Source organism: Grus americana, chromosome 2 (assembly GCF_028858705.1).
Source record: "Grus americana isolate bGruAme1 chromosome 2, bGruAme1.mat, whole genome shotgun sequence".
Classification (NCBI taxonomy): domain Eukaryota; kingdom Metazoa; phylum Chordata; class Aves; order Gruiformes; family Gruidae; genus Grus; species Grus americana.
In genome coordinates this window covers 161,903,095-161,924,374 of record NC_072853.1, presented here as the reverse complement: position 1 = coordinate 161,924,374, position 21,280 = coordinate 161,903,095, and the positions used below count along the sequence as shown (strand labels likewise).

Here is a 21,280-nt window from a genome sequence, read left to right as displayed (position 1 = left end):
AACATAAACATCATGTCCGTGAGGCACGGGCTAAGGAACTGCACTCATCCACGTTTACTGATGTGCTAACTCTGTCTCCGAGCACTGCAGGGAGGAGGATGCAGTCTAGATGTGCATACACCACTAGCACACTTCAGCCTAAAAGGACGAGAGAGCCTGACACCAACAGCAAAGACTTGATTAACTGATTACTCAAGGGTGCATATCTCAAAAAAAGGCTCAGCTCTAATATGCCCTCATTTGGAACAAATGCCAAATGCAGTTTAGCTTCCTAAGCTTTTCCTTGTAGCATCCTCCACGCTGGTACTTCTAGTATATCCACTGTCCTCAAGTTTGAGAAAAATAAACATCTGTTGAGACCAAAAGCAGAAGCATCATGAGCAGAAGCAAGACAAAGCCTACTGGAAGCGGTTCACTAAGTTGATGGAGACCTATGATTTTACAACAAAAAAGTATTTGCAAAGTCTTACTGGAGAAGACTATGCTTTAACCTTTTGACTCTGGTCAGAATCAGAGAGCTTAAAAGACTATGAAGAAATAAATGAACCAACTAAGTGCAACACTGGGGCAGGACAACAGCATAACTCCCTCCAGCTGTACTTGCTACAGTAACTCAAAGCACCAGATACTCTATGGCAGAGGAGTTGTAAACAAAATCCTCCAAGTTTACCAGCTCTCCCTGGAGGAATAGGACAGAAGGTAAGGGCTAGGAGGAATGGGTTTTACAAGTGTTTAGAATACAAGCCCCAGGTGGCTGAAAGCTCAACTCAAGTTGTCCAGATCTACCCAGAGGGTGTTTGCATACACAGTTCGTTCTTTACAATATGATGTAAGAGTGGTAAATAAATGTTTTCCGCTGTCAAAACAGAAAAGGAACAGGTTTTCAGACAGAAAGCCATTTCAAAAAATAAAGCTGTATTTCTATTCATACAATAGACCACTCAAAGTGGAACATCCCATAAACACTCTAACTAGTGCAGTCATAGCACATCAGTTTCAAACGCCATTACAGTTGTCAAGGCAAAACAATTACCAAATTGAATTTTTACTCATCCTTTTACTTCTTGGACAAGAGCTGTGGTCTTTAATCTAGCCTTAAAATTCAAGCTTTACAACACTAGGCAGTTTACCAAGAAGATGAGTAACAGAGCATGGGTGGGCTGATGAAGAACTGGCCTCCCCAAAGAGGCCATGCCCTCTCTTTGGCGCACCACCACATGCCTGCCATCCCCATCCTCGCATCCTGAAATTCTCCTCTGCAGCCAACTTCCCCCCAAACTCAGGAGACAGAAATGATGCAACTGGCCAGCAAGCAAGTCAAACAACAGCTCCACAAGCAAGGCATTGCGCAAGCTTGATTCCGCAGCTGCCCTCTAACGTGGCATCTCCACGATGACAACCACTGGCAGCAAAGTGCAGTTTATCTCAACAGGAAGAATTTCTCAATACTCAACATCATCTGCACAAGCGATCAGTAAACACTTTGACGGGGTCAAGAACAACAACTACTGAAGAGCTGCAATTCTCTGTTCTGTTAGAATTTCAGATGCAGTTTCTTTAAGCCATCTTTTCCCATTAAAACTTCTGCTTATGTACTTTGCTTAATCATTAAACACTTAACAGACACCACCATCTAATCCACTCCTACAAGCCTAGCATCTTACCTAAGTTAGTCTCTACATGGATCTCCTCAGTCTTACCTACAGAACAAACTAGTCTAGGTTTTGTCACAGAAGGGTTCAAGAAATTTCATAATGAAATGATGTCAGTCATAATAAACTAGGTAAGACTTACTGGGTACTCAACTTTCAGTATCTCACACATAGCTATGCTCAACTTACTATGCTTCACAGAGATGAAGCTGTCATACTCGAAGTATGTTACACTCAATTTAACTTGAACATTGGGATCTTTATCTTCTTTAATTCAGAATACCAAGATGCACAAAATGGAGACACCAGTATTTGCATAGTGCAGATTATCTATTCATCCTCAGAGCACAGAAAGGGAGAGAATGACTTCTTGGAGCAGATGGAGGTTTAACTGGGCAGCAAAGGGAATTACAGCATCACTCTGTCAAAAACCTTTTCACAAGATAGTAGATGATCTCAGAACCCATCACTAGCTCATCATTCACTTCAGGCTTCATCATTAGCAATTTTGTATCATTAAGATTCCCCCCCCCCCAGGTACTAATTACAGCTACATAGTTGCTATTTTGCTGACCATTGCTACTTAGTTCAGTGAATCATTCTAATGACTATAAAACCGATACATCTGGGTCAATAACAAATTCTGGTTTTAAACCTCTGGAGACAATGACACAATGAGTAGTTTGTGCTTTACTCAGATGCAACTTAATTCTATTACAGTTTTAATCATGAGGAATTATCACTTATAAACATCTACTTTGAGCTGTAGTTTTATCCATTTTGTAGTGATTTCCTTGTGACATCAACGTTATGATACCAAGATTAAAAAATTTTCTGATGCTGACACACAGAGCTCAATTGGTGCACTTGCTCATATGATACCCATGCTCGATTTGCAACACAAAGAATGGTGGCACTCCTCCTCTCCCAAAGTGCTGAGTTTTCTGAAGGACTGACTAAAAAATGGACCTGTTGGAGCAAGTCCAGAGGAGACCATGAAGCTGATCAGAGGGCTGGAGCACCTCTCCTATGGAGACAGGCTGAGAGAGTTGGGGTTATTCAGCCTGGAGAAGAGAAGGCTCTAGGGAGACCTTAGAGCACCTTCCAGTACCTAACGGGGCCTACAGGAAAGCTGGAGAGGGATTGTTTACAAGGGCATGGAGTGACAGAACAAGGTGGTAATGGCCTTAAGCTAAAAGAGGGTACATTTAGATTAGATATTAGGAAGAAATTCTTCACTATGAAGGTGGTAAGGCCACTTCTTGCCCACAGCAGTTGTGGATGCCCCCTCCCTGGAAGTGTTCAAAGCCAGGCTGGATGGGGCTCTGGGAAACCTGGTCTAGTGGAGGGTGTCCCTGCCCATGGCAGAGAGGTTGGAACTAGATGACCTTTAAGGTCCCTTCCAACCCAAACCATTCTATGATTCTCTGATCTGCCCTTATAATCCTATAAAAGTCTGAGAACCTCAATGGTAAAGTAGTGAGGGCCCTCAAGAACAGAAGAGACCTTCATGACAAACCAAACAGCAGATCAGCATTTCAGGACAACACAAGGTCTTTTTCAACTTCTGTGGCACTCTACCCCATTGATATAACTGTTCCCTGCTTTCTTCTGACCTATTTTTATATTAGGATATAAGGAAAAATATTTGAGAGTCTAAGGCAAGGTATTGTAGCAAGAATCACTCCTGTTGTACAAGACAAGGTTCACCTGACAGTCTGTAACTCCAAGAACACAAGCCTGCAGGGAGAAAAGGACATATGCTTGTTTCTCTTCCTTCTGCATTGCACAATCTTCTTGAGGTTTATCAAAGGTATTCCTCTGCAAGCCAGTAGAAATCTGAGAGGCAGCCATTTAGAAAGGAAGTCAGATGGCTTCCTCTATTTTCCTCAGATTTCAAAGCAGTCAGTCAAACTCACAAGCATATTTACAGGCCCTTGCAAAGTTGGCAGCAATGAGCCGTCAAAAACACAAACCAGTGAAGTCCTAATGCTGCTTTCTAGATCATATTTTCTGTAAGGAAAGCAAGAAGAGACCATGTGCTTTATTCCCTAATGTCTAACAGCAAACTCGCTCCATCCTGCTGCAGTGCTCACGCCTCAATGTTCACTTGCACTTTGTTGCAATGTATTGGAAGTCCAGGCAAGTATATACAGAAGAATTCCATTGTTTTGCTGCAGGGGCTTAGTTGCCACTTCCAGGTGTCCATTTTGTCTCCATTTAAGTCAGTAACCTCACCAAAGGATTGTCAAAAGAAATGTTTTAGTTATTTTAGTGCACAGTCCAGTTACCTCTGCTTGATAGCCTTGCTGGCAGAAAAGTGTATGCCACAGTTTGCCTGATATTTCCCTTTTGATGAGGTAAACCAATTTTAATTTCATGTGTTTACTAGCAGTTGTCAAAGATGGGAAAGCAGTTACAAGGCTTAAAGAAGTCCAGAAAACTTCTGTGGCATTGACCTAACCCAGCCATGGTATACATGCATAAATGGCTACATCCAAGATGTTTTAAACAGGTCAGGGAAGCTGCATGCTGGGCTCTCCTAACTACGAAGGAAATTCAGATTTTCACATCTGAGACAGTCAACCAATATTTGCTCAGAGAAATACCATCCTCTGTATTCCTGTCAGACTTCCTGCACAAACTGTGCATCCCTCCAGCACCTTCCCACCTCCCTCTCCACAGCACCATGCCTACAGTATGTCAGGTGGCTGCAGAAATTCAGAGCCAACTTCAAGTATCAGGCATGTCTGCTAGCATAATTAGCAAATGCGTTCCTAAACTAAAAGTTAGACAGTTCTACTTGATATACTGGACTTCTAAAGGGAAGCTTATTAAGCTTAAAGATTCAGACCCTAATGTTTCAGTTTATGACACACTTAGAGTGAAAAAGCCTGAACTTTGTACTGATTTCCTCCTGAAGAGGCAAAATACAAGTTGTACTGCTGGGTAAAAGCCAAGTCCTCGCTCCCTGTGCGCGCTCTTCAAGAGGCTAATTAGGTATCTGAATAAACTTGACCTTTCCTTGGATCATCGGCTATGTACAACAGGAAATGTCTTTGCAAGATACTTTTAGTAACTGTCATTGTTTCATCATTAAATCAGTTTTTAAATGCTATGTCATTAGAAATAGAAACGCGGATCTCTTGCTTTAATGCATTCCATGCATTCCCCTTTTCCATCCTCAAGGTTTTAGTTTCAACACAAGGGAACTAACTCCCAACTTTCAGTTGGTTCTTTCTTGACACTAAAGATCATTGGGGTGTACAACTTAAATTACCTTTCTGCAAGCCAGAAATATCAGAACTAGCAGGTTTTAAGCACTTCAAGAAGTGGATCTTTCCAACTGCAGTCACCAGCACCAGTTCTCCATCCGCTTGCACAGACACCACCCTAATTGCACTTGCAGCACAGTGGAGTTTAACAGCAGATGCCAATGAACTCCACTGTATGTACGCTGCACGGGATAAAGCAGCTGGTTTGGTGTACCAGGGGGTTTGCAGCAATCATCTTCCTTTTTCTGATTTCTGTACAACTGGCTGAAGTTAACATCAGCCACATTAAGTTACGTGATACTACTGACCACGTGGCAAAGCTGTGTGCCATTGACAGGTACAAATTAGGATTTTAAACTTAACATTTCTATTAGAAAATACGATAAACTCTTCTCTCGTCTACCTTTCACTGCAAATCTCACTTATGTTTTTAGACCACCTGATCTACACCAATAACCAGAGAAAACTTTAATAGCACAGAATCCTTACCAAGATTAAATACTTCAGTTTTTCAACAGATCAGAACTGTTTCACTGAAATCCAGGTCTTCCCTAAGGATCTTCCTTTATGGCTCCAGTCCTCAAAGATCCTTACAGCATTCACTGCTGCCAACTCTGTGGCCACCATACCTTATTGTTTCTTACAACCACCACCAAGCAGAGGGCTAAGTCTCTGACGTCATTTTAAAAAGGCAAGTCTAGGAGCTTGATCCTGAGCGTATTGTAACATCAAGTAAACTGCCAGAATTGCAGCTGAAATGGTGAGGAATGGACCCTCTTGGCAGTACCGCTGAAATGCATATGATACAGGGCCTCAAGGATCTTCCAGGAATTGCAAGAACAACAGTAAGAGATGTATTTCTCTCTTCCTTGTTGTAGGATGACAGAAGGCAAGTATCTGACAAGATAGTAATGGTAACATCCCCTCTCTTGGTAACATCACCCCAACAAATAATGGGACACACATATATATATACACACGTATCTCCAGCAACTATAGCTAAGAAATTGCAGCTTTACTCTGAGGGGAGGCCCACAGAATTCTTCACCAACCTGTAGCAAAACCTGATTGTTACTGATTTATCCCAACAAAAGCAGGCTACTTTTACAACATATTAAACATATATATAAATCTAACTGCATAATAATCACAAGAAGGTCTTAGGAACAAAAGGCAGCTTCAGGCTGCAGCAGTATGCGTGACTATGAAGTAGTCAGCCAATGTAACGGGCTCTTTGTGTCTCCACTGATGGTCCAAAGTCCAATGAACCCAATGTCAACAAATGCCAGCATTGCACATGGCAGCCGAAACCTGACTTTCGTGGAAAGAGCGCTACCGCTGACAGTAACATCAGCACGCAGCACTCTTCACCTGCCACGACCTGCACTGCTGGAAGTTCCCAAAGCTGCGTGAAGCATCAGGAACTGCAGTACCAACCCTGAAAACACTAACATTTCTTAGCATAAAACAGAGAAGGTGGTCATAAGGGATACTGACTCTCTCTCCCACCAGTGGAGCAGGACATGGTCAACTCCATCACACCTCTCTCAACAGATGCATAGGTAGACACTGAGACCGTCTTGATTAATCATCATACAGTTGAGCCTTGCCCACTTTAGTTCTCCTGTGCTAGCACATGGCTCCTGTGGATCTATACCCTGCCAACATAAAAAAGAGTATGCCTGAACTGTACCTTCATCTACAAAAACTCCCCCAATCAGATTCAGATCAACTTTTGATAAGTTATTCTTGTCTCACCTCCCATTGAATTCTACATCTTCTTTGAATTAACTTTATAGGCATCTTCCATGTTCCTTCTGCTTGACATGTGAAGTTCCTCCCCTCTATTAATCAGGGTTGAAGAAAGCCACAATCTGTTAAATGCCATCTTCATACCATAGCACTTTATACAGCTGGGGTTAGTCATTAACCCCTTCCACCAACTCTGACTGCAAGCCTTCTTCATTTACACACGCGATCAACATAACAGAGTACCCTCTGAATACACAGGACAATCTGTTAACAGTAAGGAAGGTTCAAAGTAATAATACACCAAAATCACAGAGTGGCAGACGTGTGTAAGACACCAGGAAAAAAGTCTCTGGTCTAAGAATAACACCATGTAGAGTACCAGAAGAATCATTTAGAGTCCCCAGCCTCGGGAAATTTTAAGGGAATAAGCCAAAGATCCATCAGATATGACATGACATAGTTTTGCCACAGGGCAGAGAAGACAGAATAGGTAACCCTTGTTTGCTATAGCATACCATAAAGTTCCCGCCTGTCCGGACAACCAGCTGACTTTCTTACCTTCCTAACCAGTGTGTATCCATCTGTTAGCTCAAAGTACTTCAAATTAAGTTTTTGGGTAGGAACCATACTTTTCTATTCTCAGTTTTTACATTATCTAGTACAAAAAGGTCACAATACAGAACTCTGATCTTTGCAGTGAAGAACAACAAGAACACAGAACAAACTAAAAAAAAATACACACAAAACACCCTAGCCCACCCCACTCCCACCCTCCCCTAACCACTTGAAAATAGCCCAGGGAGATAACAGAGGATGACATTTGCAACCTGACACTAAACTATTTTTTCATTTAGACTGTCTTTCATAAGTGAAGTGTCTTCCAGCCAGTCCAGCTCCAGCACCTGAGGAAGCACTTGCCAACAGAAGCGGGATTCTTCACTTCCCAGCACTCCGCTACCACAACCACGCAACTTGGACAAGGAGTTGAGTATCAAGCTACAGATTAAGGCAACCTAACTTCAAGCTGACCTTCAAGAGACAGAGCACCACGTTGTATTTGTCTGCTGTACAAGTCTCTGTGTATCAACACAAAGTTCTGAAAGTACAATAGCTATTATTACTCTGCTATTATCCAGTTAAATCCTAAGTTAATCCAGCTAATCGTAAATTCCAATCTATTTTAAACAATATCTAAGAAATTAAGTACATCACATCTACTTGGCAGAAACAGGCAAAATGTTAACTACAACGTGCAAATATGTCAAGGGACAAGATTTACATTGGTACAGCAAAGCCTTTCAGAAGTTGCTTTACTTCCTTAGCCTGGCTATTTGGGAAATAACCCATATGTTCCTTTTTGGTTTCCACACTTCCACTATAAGAACTGGAGAGACATGGCCCAATTCTTCCCACAATAAGCTGCCCTTAAAACTTGGGTCCGTACACTCCAACCTCCACCTTTAAACCCTTTGAACCTTTGAGACATACAGCCTATGCCCACATAAGCAGGTGGATGCCAAAATAATAGGATGTTCACATGACTGTCTTCAGAAAAAAAAAAAAGCCCATATATCCCACAGTCTCATCATTAGCTATAAATAATATAGGAGATAATGGCTTTTTAAGAACACAATCTTTTTGCCTGGAAATGCAAAGACAGAAGGCATCATCTTATTTTTCTGTACTACCATTAATCTATTGTTCACAGTGGTTGGTTGTGACAAAAGCAAAACCCAATGCCAGGCTTAGGAACACCATCCGAGACACTGATCTAGCATAAATTTCAACAAGCTATTCATTGAAACAGTTCTGACAGCTTCACTTTAACTCCTCCTCTGTCCTACCACCACACTTAGGGATAAAAGACACTCCGCAGTTGAGGAAGGATAGGCAGACAAATAGTTTAGGTGTCTTAAGACTCCTAGATAGACTTTGTATAAAGAACATGATTTTGAAACATTCAGACAACTTCTTATTCTCTGTAGCTTTACTGCTTCCAAAAAACTTGGTTTATCTTGCATTTAAACATTTTTAGATTTAAATTTAGCAATCAACAACAGGTTTCAAGAATTTTGACAACCTTTTTCTCCAAACATGAAAAAAATAAACTAGCACAACTAACACCTTTCTTTAGGATTTATTCACCCCTGTCAAACCATGCAGATGAAGCAAAACATCTATTAGAAACATACATTTCCAAGAAAGCAATGCAGAAAGTACTGAGGCAAACAAAGAAACACAGGGCTTGTTTATATGCACATTTCAAAGCAGAAACTTCCAGTTCTGATTCAAAATGGTAATTCTGAAACATTTTAGAACATCAGAATTTGTTGTTAATGGAGGAACAAACCTTAAAGCAAAATACACTTTACTGCATTAATGTCAAGGGCTTGATTGTTTTGACAGTTTGTAGGACAGATTTAATAGAGTTTTCCTACATATTATGCATCCCAGCTCTTTTGCATATAGCTAGAGTACCTTTAAAGGAGGTCGTATATATTGAATGAAGTTTTGGCAATACAATCTGACAAGTTGTTGAAGCTAGACAGATGTATCCCACTAACTCAGGAGACAATGTTGTCAAGAGACACTTTCATATCACAATTTCATGTTACACTCGCACATGCTCACACCCACACACTGAAGACCACTTATGTATTCCCTCTTTTTCCAAATTAAAATTCATTTAACTCAATACTCCACAGAATACAAATAACTAGCGAAGATTTGTCATGCTTACTGTTCTGGTTCCTGTAATCTAAAAATACCTAAGAATACTGATAACCATTCCAGAAGTACTAACCTCTTGCTCTTTAAGACTTCAGTATTACATTAAAAAAAAAAAAAGAGAGCTGAAAGGAAATGTCACTGTTTAAAGCATAATCTAACACACAATTGCAATTTCTTCAGTTCGTATCTATGTAATATAGAAGCATCACAACTTTTCTGAATAAGTCTTCTGAGTGTCACACATTAGGGTCTTTTGTTCCTTAAAAGGCCTTCAGAAATCATTCACCGAGTCTTACGCCTCAAAAGATTAATCTTTGGCCATTATCCACAAACTCTTAAGGATTTCATCCAAATTAAATGGCTATAAACTTCCTCCTCATGTTCTAGTCATAAGTTCTCCAATTCATGTAAGAAGTCCCATAAGAAATTCCAAGTAGTCTTCCCTTTTGCAGGAGTCCCCAAGGCTCACAAGCCATTCTTTGCTTATATTCATCTTGACTGGTACATCACGCTTGATAATCCAAAATCTGCACTTTGAGAGCTCGGTATCATCTGTTTATACCACTACCTTTCTCACCATTGTCTCATCCTGCATCCTTCATACAACTATACTTAAAATTTGCATGTGCAGCGATCAAAGTGCATATGGTAAACTGAGGAAGAACCAGTGCATCTAAACAGATTAAGTAGTTGTGAATCATCTCTATGCTGCAACAGTGTTGATAAATACAGCTAAAGAAGGAGTCAACCAGGCTGAGGAGTCAACAAGTATTTTGTAGGATATCTTAGCTAACACTGAAGATTACTCTGAAAAGCAATAGAGCCTTTAAATTTGTTTCCGTTGGTTTTTAAAGTAGGGAGGCAATCAGTGATTCTGAATGCCTTGCACATTGTAGTCTGGACCTTTGGCTTTGCTCTGTTGCAGCATCTTTACTACTAAGCATTTCCAGACAATTCCAGCAGATCAGATCACTTGAAACATCATCTGAATTTGAAGACTTCAGAACAAGATTTAGATTTACCCAAAGTCAAACATCTTTCTTTTCCTTGATTCTGCATGAAAAGATTAGATTTGACTATGGAAGGTTATTTAAACAAGAATCTTGAAAAACTTGATTTCTTCACAGTTCCCTAATGCACAGTCCACCACCTTTACAAGGCTATCTTTTTCCGTCAAGAGAACTACTCGGGTTCAAAAGGCCCGCTGTCAAAAGTTTACGAAAAAAGCATTCACGCTTATCTGGAGTGGCGGAAGAAAATACTTACAGATGTGGTTTCAAGAGGTGTGACTGAACCAAAGTCTGCACAGCCACAAAGAGCTTACTCCACCCTCCCTCAAACAGCTCATGCTCCTCACCCCGTTCCCTCTGACAGGGTTGTACTTGCAGAACCGACCAACCGAGTGATATGAAAACTTTTCCTTCTGGTTGCTTTACTTTAGAAATAAAGTAATTCCCCGAGGTGGTGTCCAGGCTTCCAGTATGCCAGTGCCAGCACCCAGCTGGGGGCAGGAAGGTGCCACCTCCAGCCACAGTGCAGGATTAGCTCCACTTGTGCCAAGGGAAGCCCCACCCCACATAGTTCATTTCCATCTGCCTTCACTGCATGGCAATTAAAAAACGAAAGTGGCAAGGATGCCTCTCGAGAAAAGCGGCACTTGAAAGCCTGTTTCAGCACTCCGTTCAAAACCTGCCTCAGTTTACTTCCTTGTTACAAGTTCCATTCAAGCAGCTTTTCCTCCAAAACCAATTCAGCATCCACTGTACTTCCTATTTCTCAAGAAGGAAATCCCCACATTTGTATGTTTTTGTTAAAATTAATAATCTTTAACCTCACTAAGAGGTCTGCTGGGCAACATAACACATGGATTTTCTCCACATTCTTCCCTTTTTCCCCCATCCTATATACCCTCATTTGCAGGATAGCTGCCATCAGTGTGCAAGAACCGTACAGGAAAGCAAATGTCCTGACGAGGATTGGAAGAGAGAAATTTTAAGCAACACCACCCCCACCCCCCAGTCTCCGGAAGCACATGTTAGTTTCTCACATTATTGAATTCACAACAAATTTGCCATTCACTTCAAATACAGGCCTTGGAAAACAAAAGGAGACCTATCGAGTCCTTAGGGAGACAGATCTGTGACCGACAAGGACAGCTTTGTGTTTTTCAGTATTGTGCTTCATGTCTGCAGCTTCCGATTTAGACTAATTTGAGTTGATATCAAGCAATTTTGACTCATGCAGGACTCGCAGAGCTTGAGTGCATTATGAACATCCCACAGAGAAAGCTGTTTCAATTTTGGATTGAATACACAATTAAGTCGAGCAGTTTTTAAAATGTGCCCTTGAATGTCACCTTCAGGAGAGCTACAGGAAGTTAATCATAATCGGTAGTTCGTCATGTTTTAGCCTGCTCTTATAATCCCAAACGCGTGGTTATGCTAAGTTTCCACAGCAGTGTGTACCGCAGAGGTGGCCGGTTTACCCAGAACCTACACTTAAGGCAGTGTAGTATATCTAAATGAAGAGCTTCAACTTTATATAGCTTATAAATTACGGGATCTACATTTCATTTGGTTCCTCCCGCCGATGTTAACTCTAAGTTGAGTAATCAAATACCAAAACACTCAAATACACAAGCAAAACCTGTAAGCATTACCATTAAAAGAGATCACAGTAGGCAATTTAAGAGTTAATCCTGGAACGGTGTCCTCAAATAACCCTACCCTGGCTTGATATTACAGCTGAACATGCTGCCTCTAGTGCTTCCAGCTACTGCTATCAAATGTGCTGTAGCAACTTTCACTGTAGAACAGCGCAGTCAGTCACACCAAAATGCAATTAAAGCTGGCATTTTCAACCTCATTTCAGTCCCCTGGTAGCTGCAACCTTTCCTTTTAGCAGCATTGCTGCACCCCGGCAGAGCAAATGCAGTCCTAATGAGGGAAGCGCTATGAAAATAACCTTGGTACTCGGCAAAATTTTAACATTAGGTTATCAGCTGGATCCTGAACTGCTCAATTTTCCTGTTAAATCCCAGACTTTCCAATGTTGCGGACACAACCAATTCTGTAAACCAAATTACAGCACACAACAGCAGTAATTTCTCCATTCCTTCTCTCTTGACATTTACCCGGGCAATTTGTTGCCTGCTAAAATTACCACTTCCCTCCGTCCAATATCAAAGGGATACCTCCTCAGGGTGTTGTACTACTGTGCAAACAGATGCCATCTTTCAGAAGCAAAAAGCAAAGCCTCAACTCCATTTTACAACACAAACCTCCTAATACTCAAATAACTCACATTTTCAAAATCGTAACTACGTTTTGTCCTAACGATTATTCTCGCTATTTACAGGTAGGTATTAAAGGTACTGCTTTTCCTGCCTTTCTTGCTTTCAGGTAAGGGGGGTGGGGGGAAGTGGTGTTTTAGCTTAATACAACCACTTGGAAGGCTTTTCCAGATAATTTTGTTCCACCATAGTTTCTTTGCTACCTGCATGCCACAGTCACAGACTATGACAGCATCTGCCTGCAGTACGGACTGCTCTCCATCTACACAAAAAAAAGTTGATTTACTTAGCTGGGGAAGAAAATAGGTAAGTCATCACTAACTTAACTGGATTTCCCCCTCAGAGCTCTCAAATGACCAGGAAAGCATTTTCAGATCACCAGTCCAAATGTGTAAAATTCAGACACAGAATTCCAGTTTCTGCAAGTGTATGTGTAATACCAGCAGCATGAGTTACATGAACAGCAAAAACCAAATCAAGCTGAGATAGTGACCTACAACTGAAGCAGTTGATCCAAGTAACACCTCCCTGCTTATCTTACATCTATCAGTTCAATATAATACCGAAAATCCCAGTATTAAGCTACTTTACGAGATGATCTAAGAAACCTCTTCTTTCATACAGGCACTTGTGGTCTGAACATATGTGTTTCTTCTACAAACAAAAAAGAAGCAAACTGAGCACAAAGCATTTTGGACAATGATACGCTGCCTTTTAGAGCGGCTGTTACTCTGAATCTGAAAAGATTCAGAAAAATCTTAGTCTTGCTTCATTTATTTCCATGCAAATCCATTATTTCCAACTATATTCCTTTTAGTAAAGGCAATAGCTTTTTTAAGTCTTATGCTTCATCATGCACAAGGCAGATTTTTTTCCAGAATCAAATCTCAAGTAGCTAGTTCACTCTGGTCACTTCTCAAACAACAGTAACCAAAGTCGGGTTCCTCTCATTGTGAAAGATGATTTTGGGATTAAATCCATCTGATTTCTACTCAAAACCTCACTGAGACAAGCACTCTTATATAAGAATTTAACTTTCTTAGACTGATTTAAGCTTGAGCAAAACCCAAAGGAGACATTCTTGTGCGATTTTTGTCTAGCGTCATGCCACAACCTGTATGCTATACCCACACATAATTGGCCTTCCTCACCAAAAAACAAGTCCCGAAGTTCCTGGCAAATACTCTGTCTGCATCTCAGAAAGTATGTCTGCCTGGGAATTCGCAAGGCTTCCGCCACGATCTATCCCATCAGCAAAGCATACTAGTTTCACATATGAAAGGGTTGATGGTGGTGTTGAAAGATAGAGGGAGTGTATTAAAACAAGCAGACTCCTGAATTTTCTATTCTGAGAACTATTATATCAGAATACCACTCCCAACCTCTAGTCTATCTGACAACAGCACTGGGATAAGAATAAAATTTAATGTAAGTAAAAGAAACAAAGGCTTAGCGCAAAGCCACTACAAGATTCAGACAAGTTTCACAAATCCCCGTGGAGGACGTGCTGGTCCATCACTATACACACTCGTAACCTGAAAGAGCCACAAAATCGTTGAATCATCAACTGAAGGGAACAGCTCACTCCTCGAAATAGTCATCAAAACCCGGTTAGTTCAACATGTAACTGAAAGAGACACAGGAAAAAAGCTCACCATTTTCTGATTAGCCTCATCTCAACCACCATATAAATTACAAGGAGAGCATGGAACTTCACAGAGCAAGTCACCTAAGCATTCACGCTAACCTATAAAACTGTAAACATTTTACAACTCATCAGAGTTAGCCTCCCTTATTCCAGGGTCAAGATTAATGTTAATGGCAAAGGAATGTAGCTCCCTAATTATAAAAGGAAATTTAGAAAATATTTCCTTCCAGTTCTTCAGATTTTGGAATTATTCCCCACCTTAACAAACATTAGCTCTATTCAAATGTTGCATTTTCCCCAGAAGCAATGCTCTTCATTTTCTACCACCCAAAAGCTTGTCCTAAGAAGAGATTAGACCCTTTCTTACCCAGAGTTCAAGTAACATTCTTACCATCGTGATACAAAGCAAGACTTAAAAGCTTCTCTGAAACCAAACTAAGTCCCTATCCTCCCAGACTTTAAGCGGCATACTTGGATAAGCAGAGGACCCAACCTAAATCTCACAGTTTAACTTTCTTGATTACCTAACAGCTTACAAGATGGAAGTAAGACCCCAATGACCTGTTCCTACTGCTTGAACTTTTACATAAGTATTTGCCTAAAAATTTAATGCTTCTATATTTAAGAAGAGTAACTTTGCAGTCTTAACATTTTCAAAACCAGTAATGTTTATACTTAAGAGGTAACACAGAATTGTCAAGGACAATGAAAGGAAAAATACAGTAGACCACATTTCCCCCCCCCTTAATTCTATATTCCTACAACTTGTAGTTGTCCTAATAAAACCAATCTTGTCCCATCTCTTTCTAGAATCTTTTCCATATGAGTTACTATTGCTCAAAACATGACCAACCAGATTAACAATACTGTACTATTTCTTCTATTTTTTCTCAACTGAGTATATACCCCACCATCACCAGATGTTTTTTGACTGCTGCTTGTCATTGTCAACAGATGAAAGACCAAAGCTCAACAGTACACTCAGTCCCCATCACAGACTTCTAAAGGATAGAATTTCAAGCATTCTTCCTTCCCACTTACACTGCCATTGCTTGTTTTGCCAGAGCTTAAAGAAAGAAAAAAGAGAAAAGATAACGCACAAGACAATGAAACAGACTGCAACAAGTGATGTCAAATACACTATGCAAACTGATCAATCTACTACTCGCTGCTCCTTTTGAGGACTAAACAAATTCATCATCCTTTTTACACCACCTTGTCTCAAAGTCAGGCTGCAGTTACATACAGAATCGAAGAAACAGCTCCGCTTACTTAGACTTTTTTGTTTAATCTTTAAAAGCAGCTTTTTTTTAAGGGTTATTCCTGCTGAGTGCATAACAAAAGATAAATTAACTGATTTAGCCACATTTTACTTTAATGTAAAACCCCCTTTTATAGCAGCATAGTATCTCTCTGTAGCATCTTTTTTTTTTCCAACCACACATTATCTTCAACATTGATCTACGCTTTTAAGTTTCATCGATTCGGATAGCCGTACTATGACTTATTCCCCTCTGCTTTAAGAATCCAAACGCTGAAATGTCTCAAACTGTTTTCCATCAAAGATGGTGAATGTAGGAGGAGAAAGGATTACAGGTGGGGGCAGTTATAGAACAAAACCCTATCAGCTACTATGGACTTGTGCTGGACGCTTCCAGGAAGTTCCTCCACGTCGATTATCAGCCCGTGCTGGATTGTACCAGCAGCACGATGCCGTGCCGGGTACGCCAGAGAGTCAATACAACCCCACGACCTGAAGGAGTACAACCGGCTCCACAGCCGGCTTTGCTACACTGCTGATGGAGCACCTCTACGGAGGGGAGAAAAAAAAGAAAAGCTAGAAATGGGCAACGGATCAACCCGGTTTCCCCTCGGCATGTCAAAACCGGGTGGTAAATCCTACACAGGGACGTGTTTGGAGGGAGTTAGATCAGAGCTTCCCTCAGCCTGCGGGACCGGAGCGCTCCCGGTCCGCACCGCATCCCTTACCGGTCCCGCGGGCTGGCAACCACCCGCCCCGGGAGCGCCTGGCGTGACCCTCCCTTCCCCGGGAGCGGCAGCAGGCGGGGAGGCTGGCAGGCTGGCACCCCGGGGTGAGCTGCCTGCACACGGGCAGCCCCCGCCGAGGCAGGGACCTCCTCACCACCCCACGCCCCCCTCCCTGCGGTTTTCCAGGGTCCGCACCGCGGGGCCGTGAGGGAAGGCCCGGCCGGGAGCGCGGCGGCAGCGGCGGGGGGGGGTGGGGGTGGTGAAACTTCCTATTAAGGGCACGGCGGCCCCGCGCCCGCAGCCCCAGGCCCGCAGCGCTCTGCGGCGCCGCCATGGCGGGGCCCGCCCGCCCGCCGCGGCTGCGCGCTCCCGGCGGCGGGAAGCGGGGCGGCCCTCCCCTCCCCGCCGCTGCACCTGCTGCCGCGGGGGAGGGCGATGCGGCGGGAGCCGCCGGGCCGGGCCGCACTCCCCCGCGGGCAGGGGGGCGCTGCGGAGCCCGAGCCGGCCCGCCCGCGCCGGGGGAAGGCGCCGCACCTCCGCCCCAACGGCCCGCCACCCCCCCCCCCTCACGGCGGCGGCCCGCGCTCACCCACGCTCCGGTAGCCCAGGATCGCGATCTTGCGGGACTTGGACGGCGGCATCTTCTCCCCGCCCGGCCCCGAACCACATCAAGGGCGGCGGCAGCGGCTGCGGTCGCGGCGGTGGAGGAGGAGGCGGCGGCGGTCGGCGGGCGGCTGACGGGGAGCGGGGCGCGCCGCCAGCGACATGCGGCGGGGGCAGCAGGGGGAGGGGCAGCGGAGCGGCGGGCCGACCGCACGGGACCAACGGCGCCTGGCAGCAGCGGCGGCACCCGCCCCACGTGACCGCCGGGCTCACCAGCCCCTCACGTACCTGTGCGTCACGCGTCACAGGCCGGAGCGGCGACCTCGCCGCCGCCGAGAGCCGGCGCCAGGCGCCGCGAGGGGAAAAACTCGCTGCGTCATGCCTTCCCTTCGCCGCCCCACCCCGCCGCCCTCCGATTGGGCGGCGCCGCGGCAACGCGGGCGGCGATTGGCCGAGAGCGGCGGCTGCGGTAACAGACGGCGTTCAAAGAAAGGGGCGGGGCTGAGTAGCAAGGGCGAGCGGGGACGCGGATTGGGCGTGAGGGGAGGCTGAGAGCTCGCGCCTGCGCAGTGCCGCTGGCGCGCGGCCGTCTCAGGGGCGGTTGGTGCCTTCCGCGCCGAGGGCTTTAACGGCCGCCGCGCGCCCAGAGCGGAGCTACCGGGCGCTACCACCACTAACACCCCCCCCCCCCCCTCCCCCATCCCCGGGGCTCCTCACTGCGACGGCAGCGGCACGACCCAGCCGGTCAATCGGATCCGGCTCCTGTAGGAGGGCGGCGTCGCTTCATGGCCCGGAGCGCTGCAGTCAGTTGGTGGCGGCCGGCTTTCCTGTCAGGACGGCGAGGAGGCGGCGGGCCCCGGGCTGCGCTCGCAGCCCCGGAGCCTCCAATGGCTCCGTCTCTGGGCCGCCCGTCCCGAAAGGAGTCACTCCGCTGGGTTGTGACGTTGATTTTAAATCATGTCGGTGGCTCTTCAGAGCGTTCCCTTTGCACGCAGATAAACGTGGTTGTGCTGGGGAAACGTTGGCTCTGAACATCGGTGAAGTGCTGCAAATGCACGTTAAGGGAGGCGGGAGGGCTGAAAAGACCACGGCACCCGTGCGGTGGGGAGTTTTAGACGTGGAAAAAAGTGAGTGCTGCATGTGCTCATGCTGACTACAGCACTTCATGGATGCAGTTTAAGGGAGAAAGGCATGAAGAACGAGAAAGTCATCTTTTTCCATGTTTACTGCTATTTATTTTGCAAACACTTTCGGTAATACCTATTTACATTTTATTGAAAAATGAACGTTGTTTAGAGGTAAAAATCATGTTTTCTGTGTGCATCTTTTTTTTTGGGTACACTTACATATCTAATGTGACTTACGCTAGGGTACAATCAATTGATAGAACTAAATCAACCCAACAGCTTGATGCTGTTAAGAGAGATGGGTTTTCTCCCTATCTCAACCATTCATTCCCATGTACTACCATTCTCCTCATAGGGTAAGACCACTGGGAACTAAAGCAAAAGAAAGCTTTTTATACACAATATATATTTGCTTCTGAAGAAGCAGACAACCTTTAAGGAGGTAGCTGCATTGTTTGGCATCTGATTGTACCCTTCTGGATTATAGGATCTCAAAGGCTGAGTACTGGTAACTGTGGAGTTATTTCATGAAAAAACAGGGTGGGGTGGGTTATGTATTTTGTCAGTGATGGCTGCACTTGATATCATTCTTTATGCTTGTTCTCCATGTCCAGGCTCTCTCTTTTGCAGTCACTACAGTACAGGTTCCTGCTTTGTCACAGCTCTGGGTACCACGCTGTAGGGATTGGTGTGATCCTACCATGTGGGTGGATTTGGGGGGCTGAGGAAAGAGTAGCATTTTGAAATCCTGCCTTCATTACCAGTGTGGTCTTGTTCACAGCTCCCTGTGAGGTGTGGAGGGACAGTCCTGCCTGACGCAGATGACTGCATTCCTTTTTGCCTTGCATGTTTTAAAAGACGTGAGCCTTTAAACAAGACAAGAGTCTGGTGTTTTAAAAGACATGAGGATTGCAGTGGCGGTGATCCTGCAGGACCATCCCTTGAGTAGCTCTGCAGCTGTGTGTCATTTTTGCACTTGCTCCCTCTGGAACCATGGTGTGGTCCAAAATTTGGGCAGTTTACTGAGCCAGAGGACTGAAGGAACTGAGATAAGTTACCTTCCAATAACATAAAGTTTTGGAAACACAGGTTAAGTTTGTGGTAGTTACGCTTTCGTCTTCCATATCCTTACATTTCTTACTACTGGTAGTAATATAATATATTAAAATAGCAAAAGGAGAACTGCGAGCACCGGTAGAGTACGTGTGCACAGCGAGAGCAGGAACAGACGGTGAGGGAGGCTGCAGAAATGGAACCTCTTTCTCTTGTTGCCTGTATTTGTTTTGCTGTGATGGAAGAAAAACCGGGATAAAGGAAAAAACATGATGAATTTAATGTAGTAAACATAACAGCCAAGTATTTTTATGATAATACAGTACATACCAACGCACAACACGCTGCCACTCAGATTCCAAATACAGAACAGCTCTGACACGTACATTCACCACCTGTAAAAGCAGTTTCCAGCAGAATTACCTGCTCTGTCCCTTGGCAAGCCAGCGCCTTCCCTAGGAGTTTCTCGCAGCGTGCCCAGCATTTGCGTTGGGCACGCTTCCACGTGTACAGCGCAGGCTTTGCTGCCCACAGAGGTTACAGAGTACACTCAGTTCCAGCTTACACTCGTTCCTACTCCCTCCTGCAATTTCACAATGATCATATTTTCCAATATTCAGATAGAAACACTGGCAAAACAGTTGTAGAAGCAAATGAAGGAACTAATTCAGTTCACGAGGGCTATTAGCACGGGCTAATGCCATACAGGCCCTGGCAAGCAGCTACCAGGGCCCCTTTTATTGGTTTGTCCTAAAGGAATGAGTTTGATGTGCAAGTACAGGTCAGCTCCTGTGCCCATTCGCTTCAGCGGGAGCAGGTCTGACTGTAATCATCAGAAGGCAAATGGGGACTAAGAAAGTGACTTTCATAACCACATTTAAATTTAGACCTGAACTTTAGAGAGTAAAGAGCGGTGGCGGCAAAACTTTTTTTTTTTTTGCATAAATGCCCTATGTGGGTACAAGGGTGGTATTAAATTATTCAGATGACATTTTCCTCTGGAAATTACCCCTAGTAAGCATTAAATGTGGGAGCATAAGGGGTGAAAGCTCATAGAAACTTCTGAAGCTGGCTTCTGAAAGTGGCTGGAGAGCTCAGCACAAACAGTTAGAGACTGCTGGGTGACAGGATTAAGCGTGTGTGGCTGGACCAGAACCGAAAGACTCGACCTTAGCTGACAAGGAGTGTTCTCAAAGCAACGTGCAACCCAGGAACCGCTTCACTCCGATTCCTCATCTGCTGTGAGGGCAAGAGCTCAAACCTCAGAACGCGAGGCTGGTTCTTTCCGCGTTACCCAAACGTTCCCAGCAGAAGCATATTCCTGAGTAAAAGAAGATGAATAGGCCTCAGATAGGCAACGATTGTGGTTCAGTTCCTAGGAAACAGCAAATACTGTCGGGGGGGGCTCCAAGATCTCTGATCTTTTAACTAAAAGGATTCCAGAAGTAAAACAGGAATATGTTTTCATCAGTCAAGTGATCAATGCCAGCAAAGGGTGATTTTTCCATAGTTAGTTCACAGGATCTCTAGATACTGAAAAATACTGAGGGCTGAAGTCTACTAAGAAACATTTTGTTACACCTAAACTGCTAAAAATATCCAGAGTAGGTAAAACCCAAACTTAATCTGCTCCCTTCCAAGACCAAGAGAACCCTTTTAGAATAATTATCTTTCACAGACACCCCTCGCTGGGCAAGGGAATGGACAGGGAAGCACAGGAATCAACCACGTGTTTCACAGTCCTGCCAGCTGAAGCAGACTCTCCGTCTACAGCATTCCACATCCTCAGGACAGAAGATCACCTACGCTATTGAATGGGCTTTTGGCAGACACCGGAAGGTTCCTGCCACCCCCCTTCGCAACACAGCCCCCTCTGCGAAGCCATTGCTGTGGGCTCAGATCTATAGGTACGGCTTGCTGCCTGTCCAGAGGAAAAAAATTGCAGGAACTTGAGTTTAATGACATTTTGTTCATTCTCTTCTATGGCTGAGGCCTCTCACGAGCCATGTGAAGAGTCCTTGATCAAAGCTTTAGTTGTGCTGTCACTTTAATCTGGTACCAGCGGCACTGCTGCTGCATCACCTCTCCTTTACTTATTCCTATCCCTCCCTTATGCTGGAATGAGCATTTTTCTAGCTCTGTAGTAAACTGAGCTGTAT

General features: G+C 44.2%; 1 protein-coding gene across 2 annotated transcripts in view; it reads right to left on the bottom strand.

Moving 5' to 3' along the window:
- The window catches only part of RHEB (Ras homolog, mTORC1 binding), a 42,419-nt gene extending 25,068 nt beyond the window's left edge, over window positions 1–17,351 (bottom strand). Inside the window, exon 1 of one of the 2 annotated variants that reach the window (XM_054818191.1) lies at window positions 16,928–17,351. In XM_054818191.1, the coding sequence (XP_054674166.1) occupies window positions 16,928–16,979 (52 nt within the window). In that variant the 5' untranslated portion in view covers window positions 16,980–17,351. The remainder of the gene's footprint in view (window positions 1–16,927) is intronic. The other variant, XM_054818189.1, reaches the window with a different exon arrangement.
- Window positions 17,352–21,280: the final 3,929 nt, after the last annotated feature.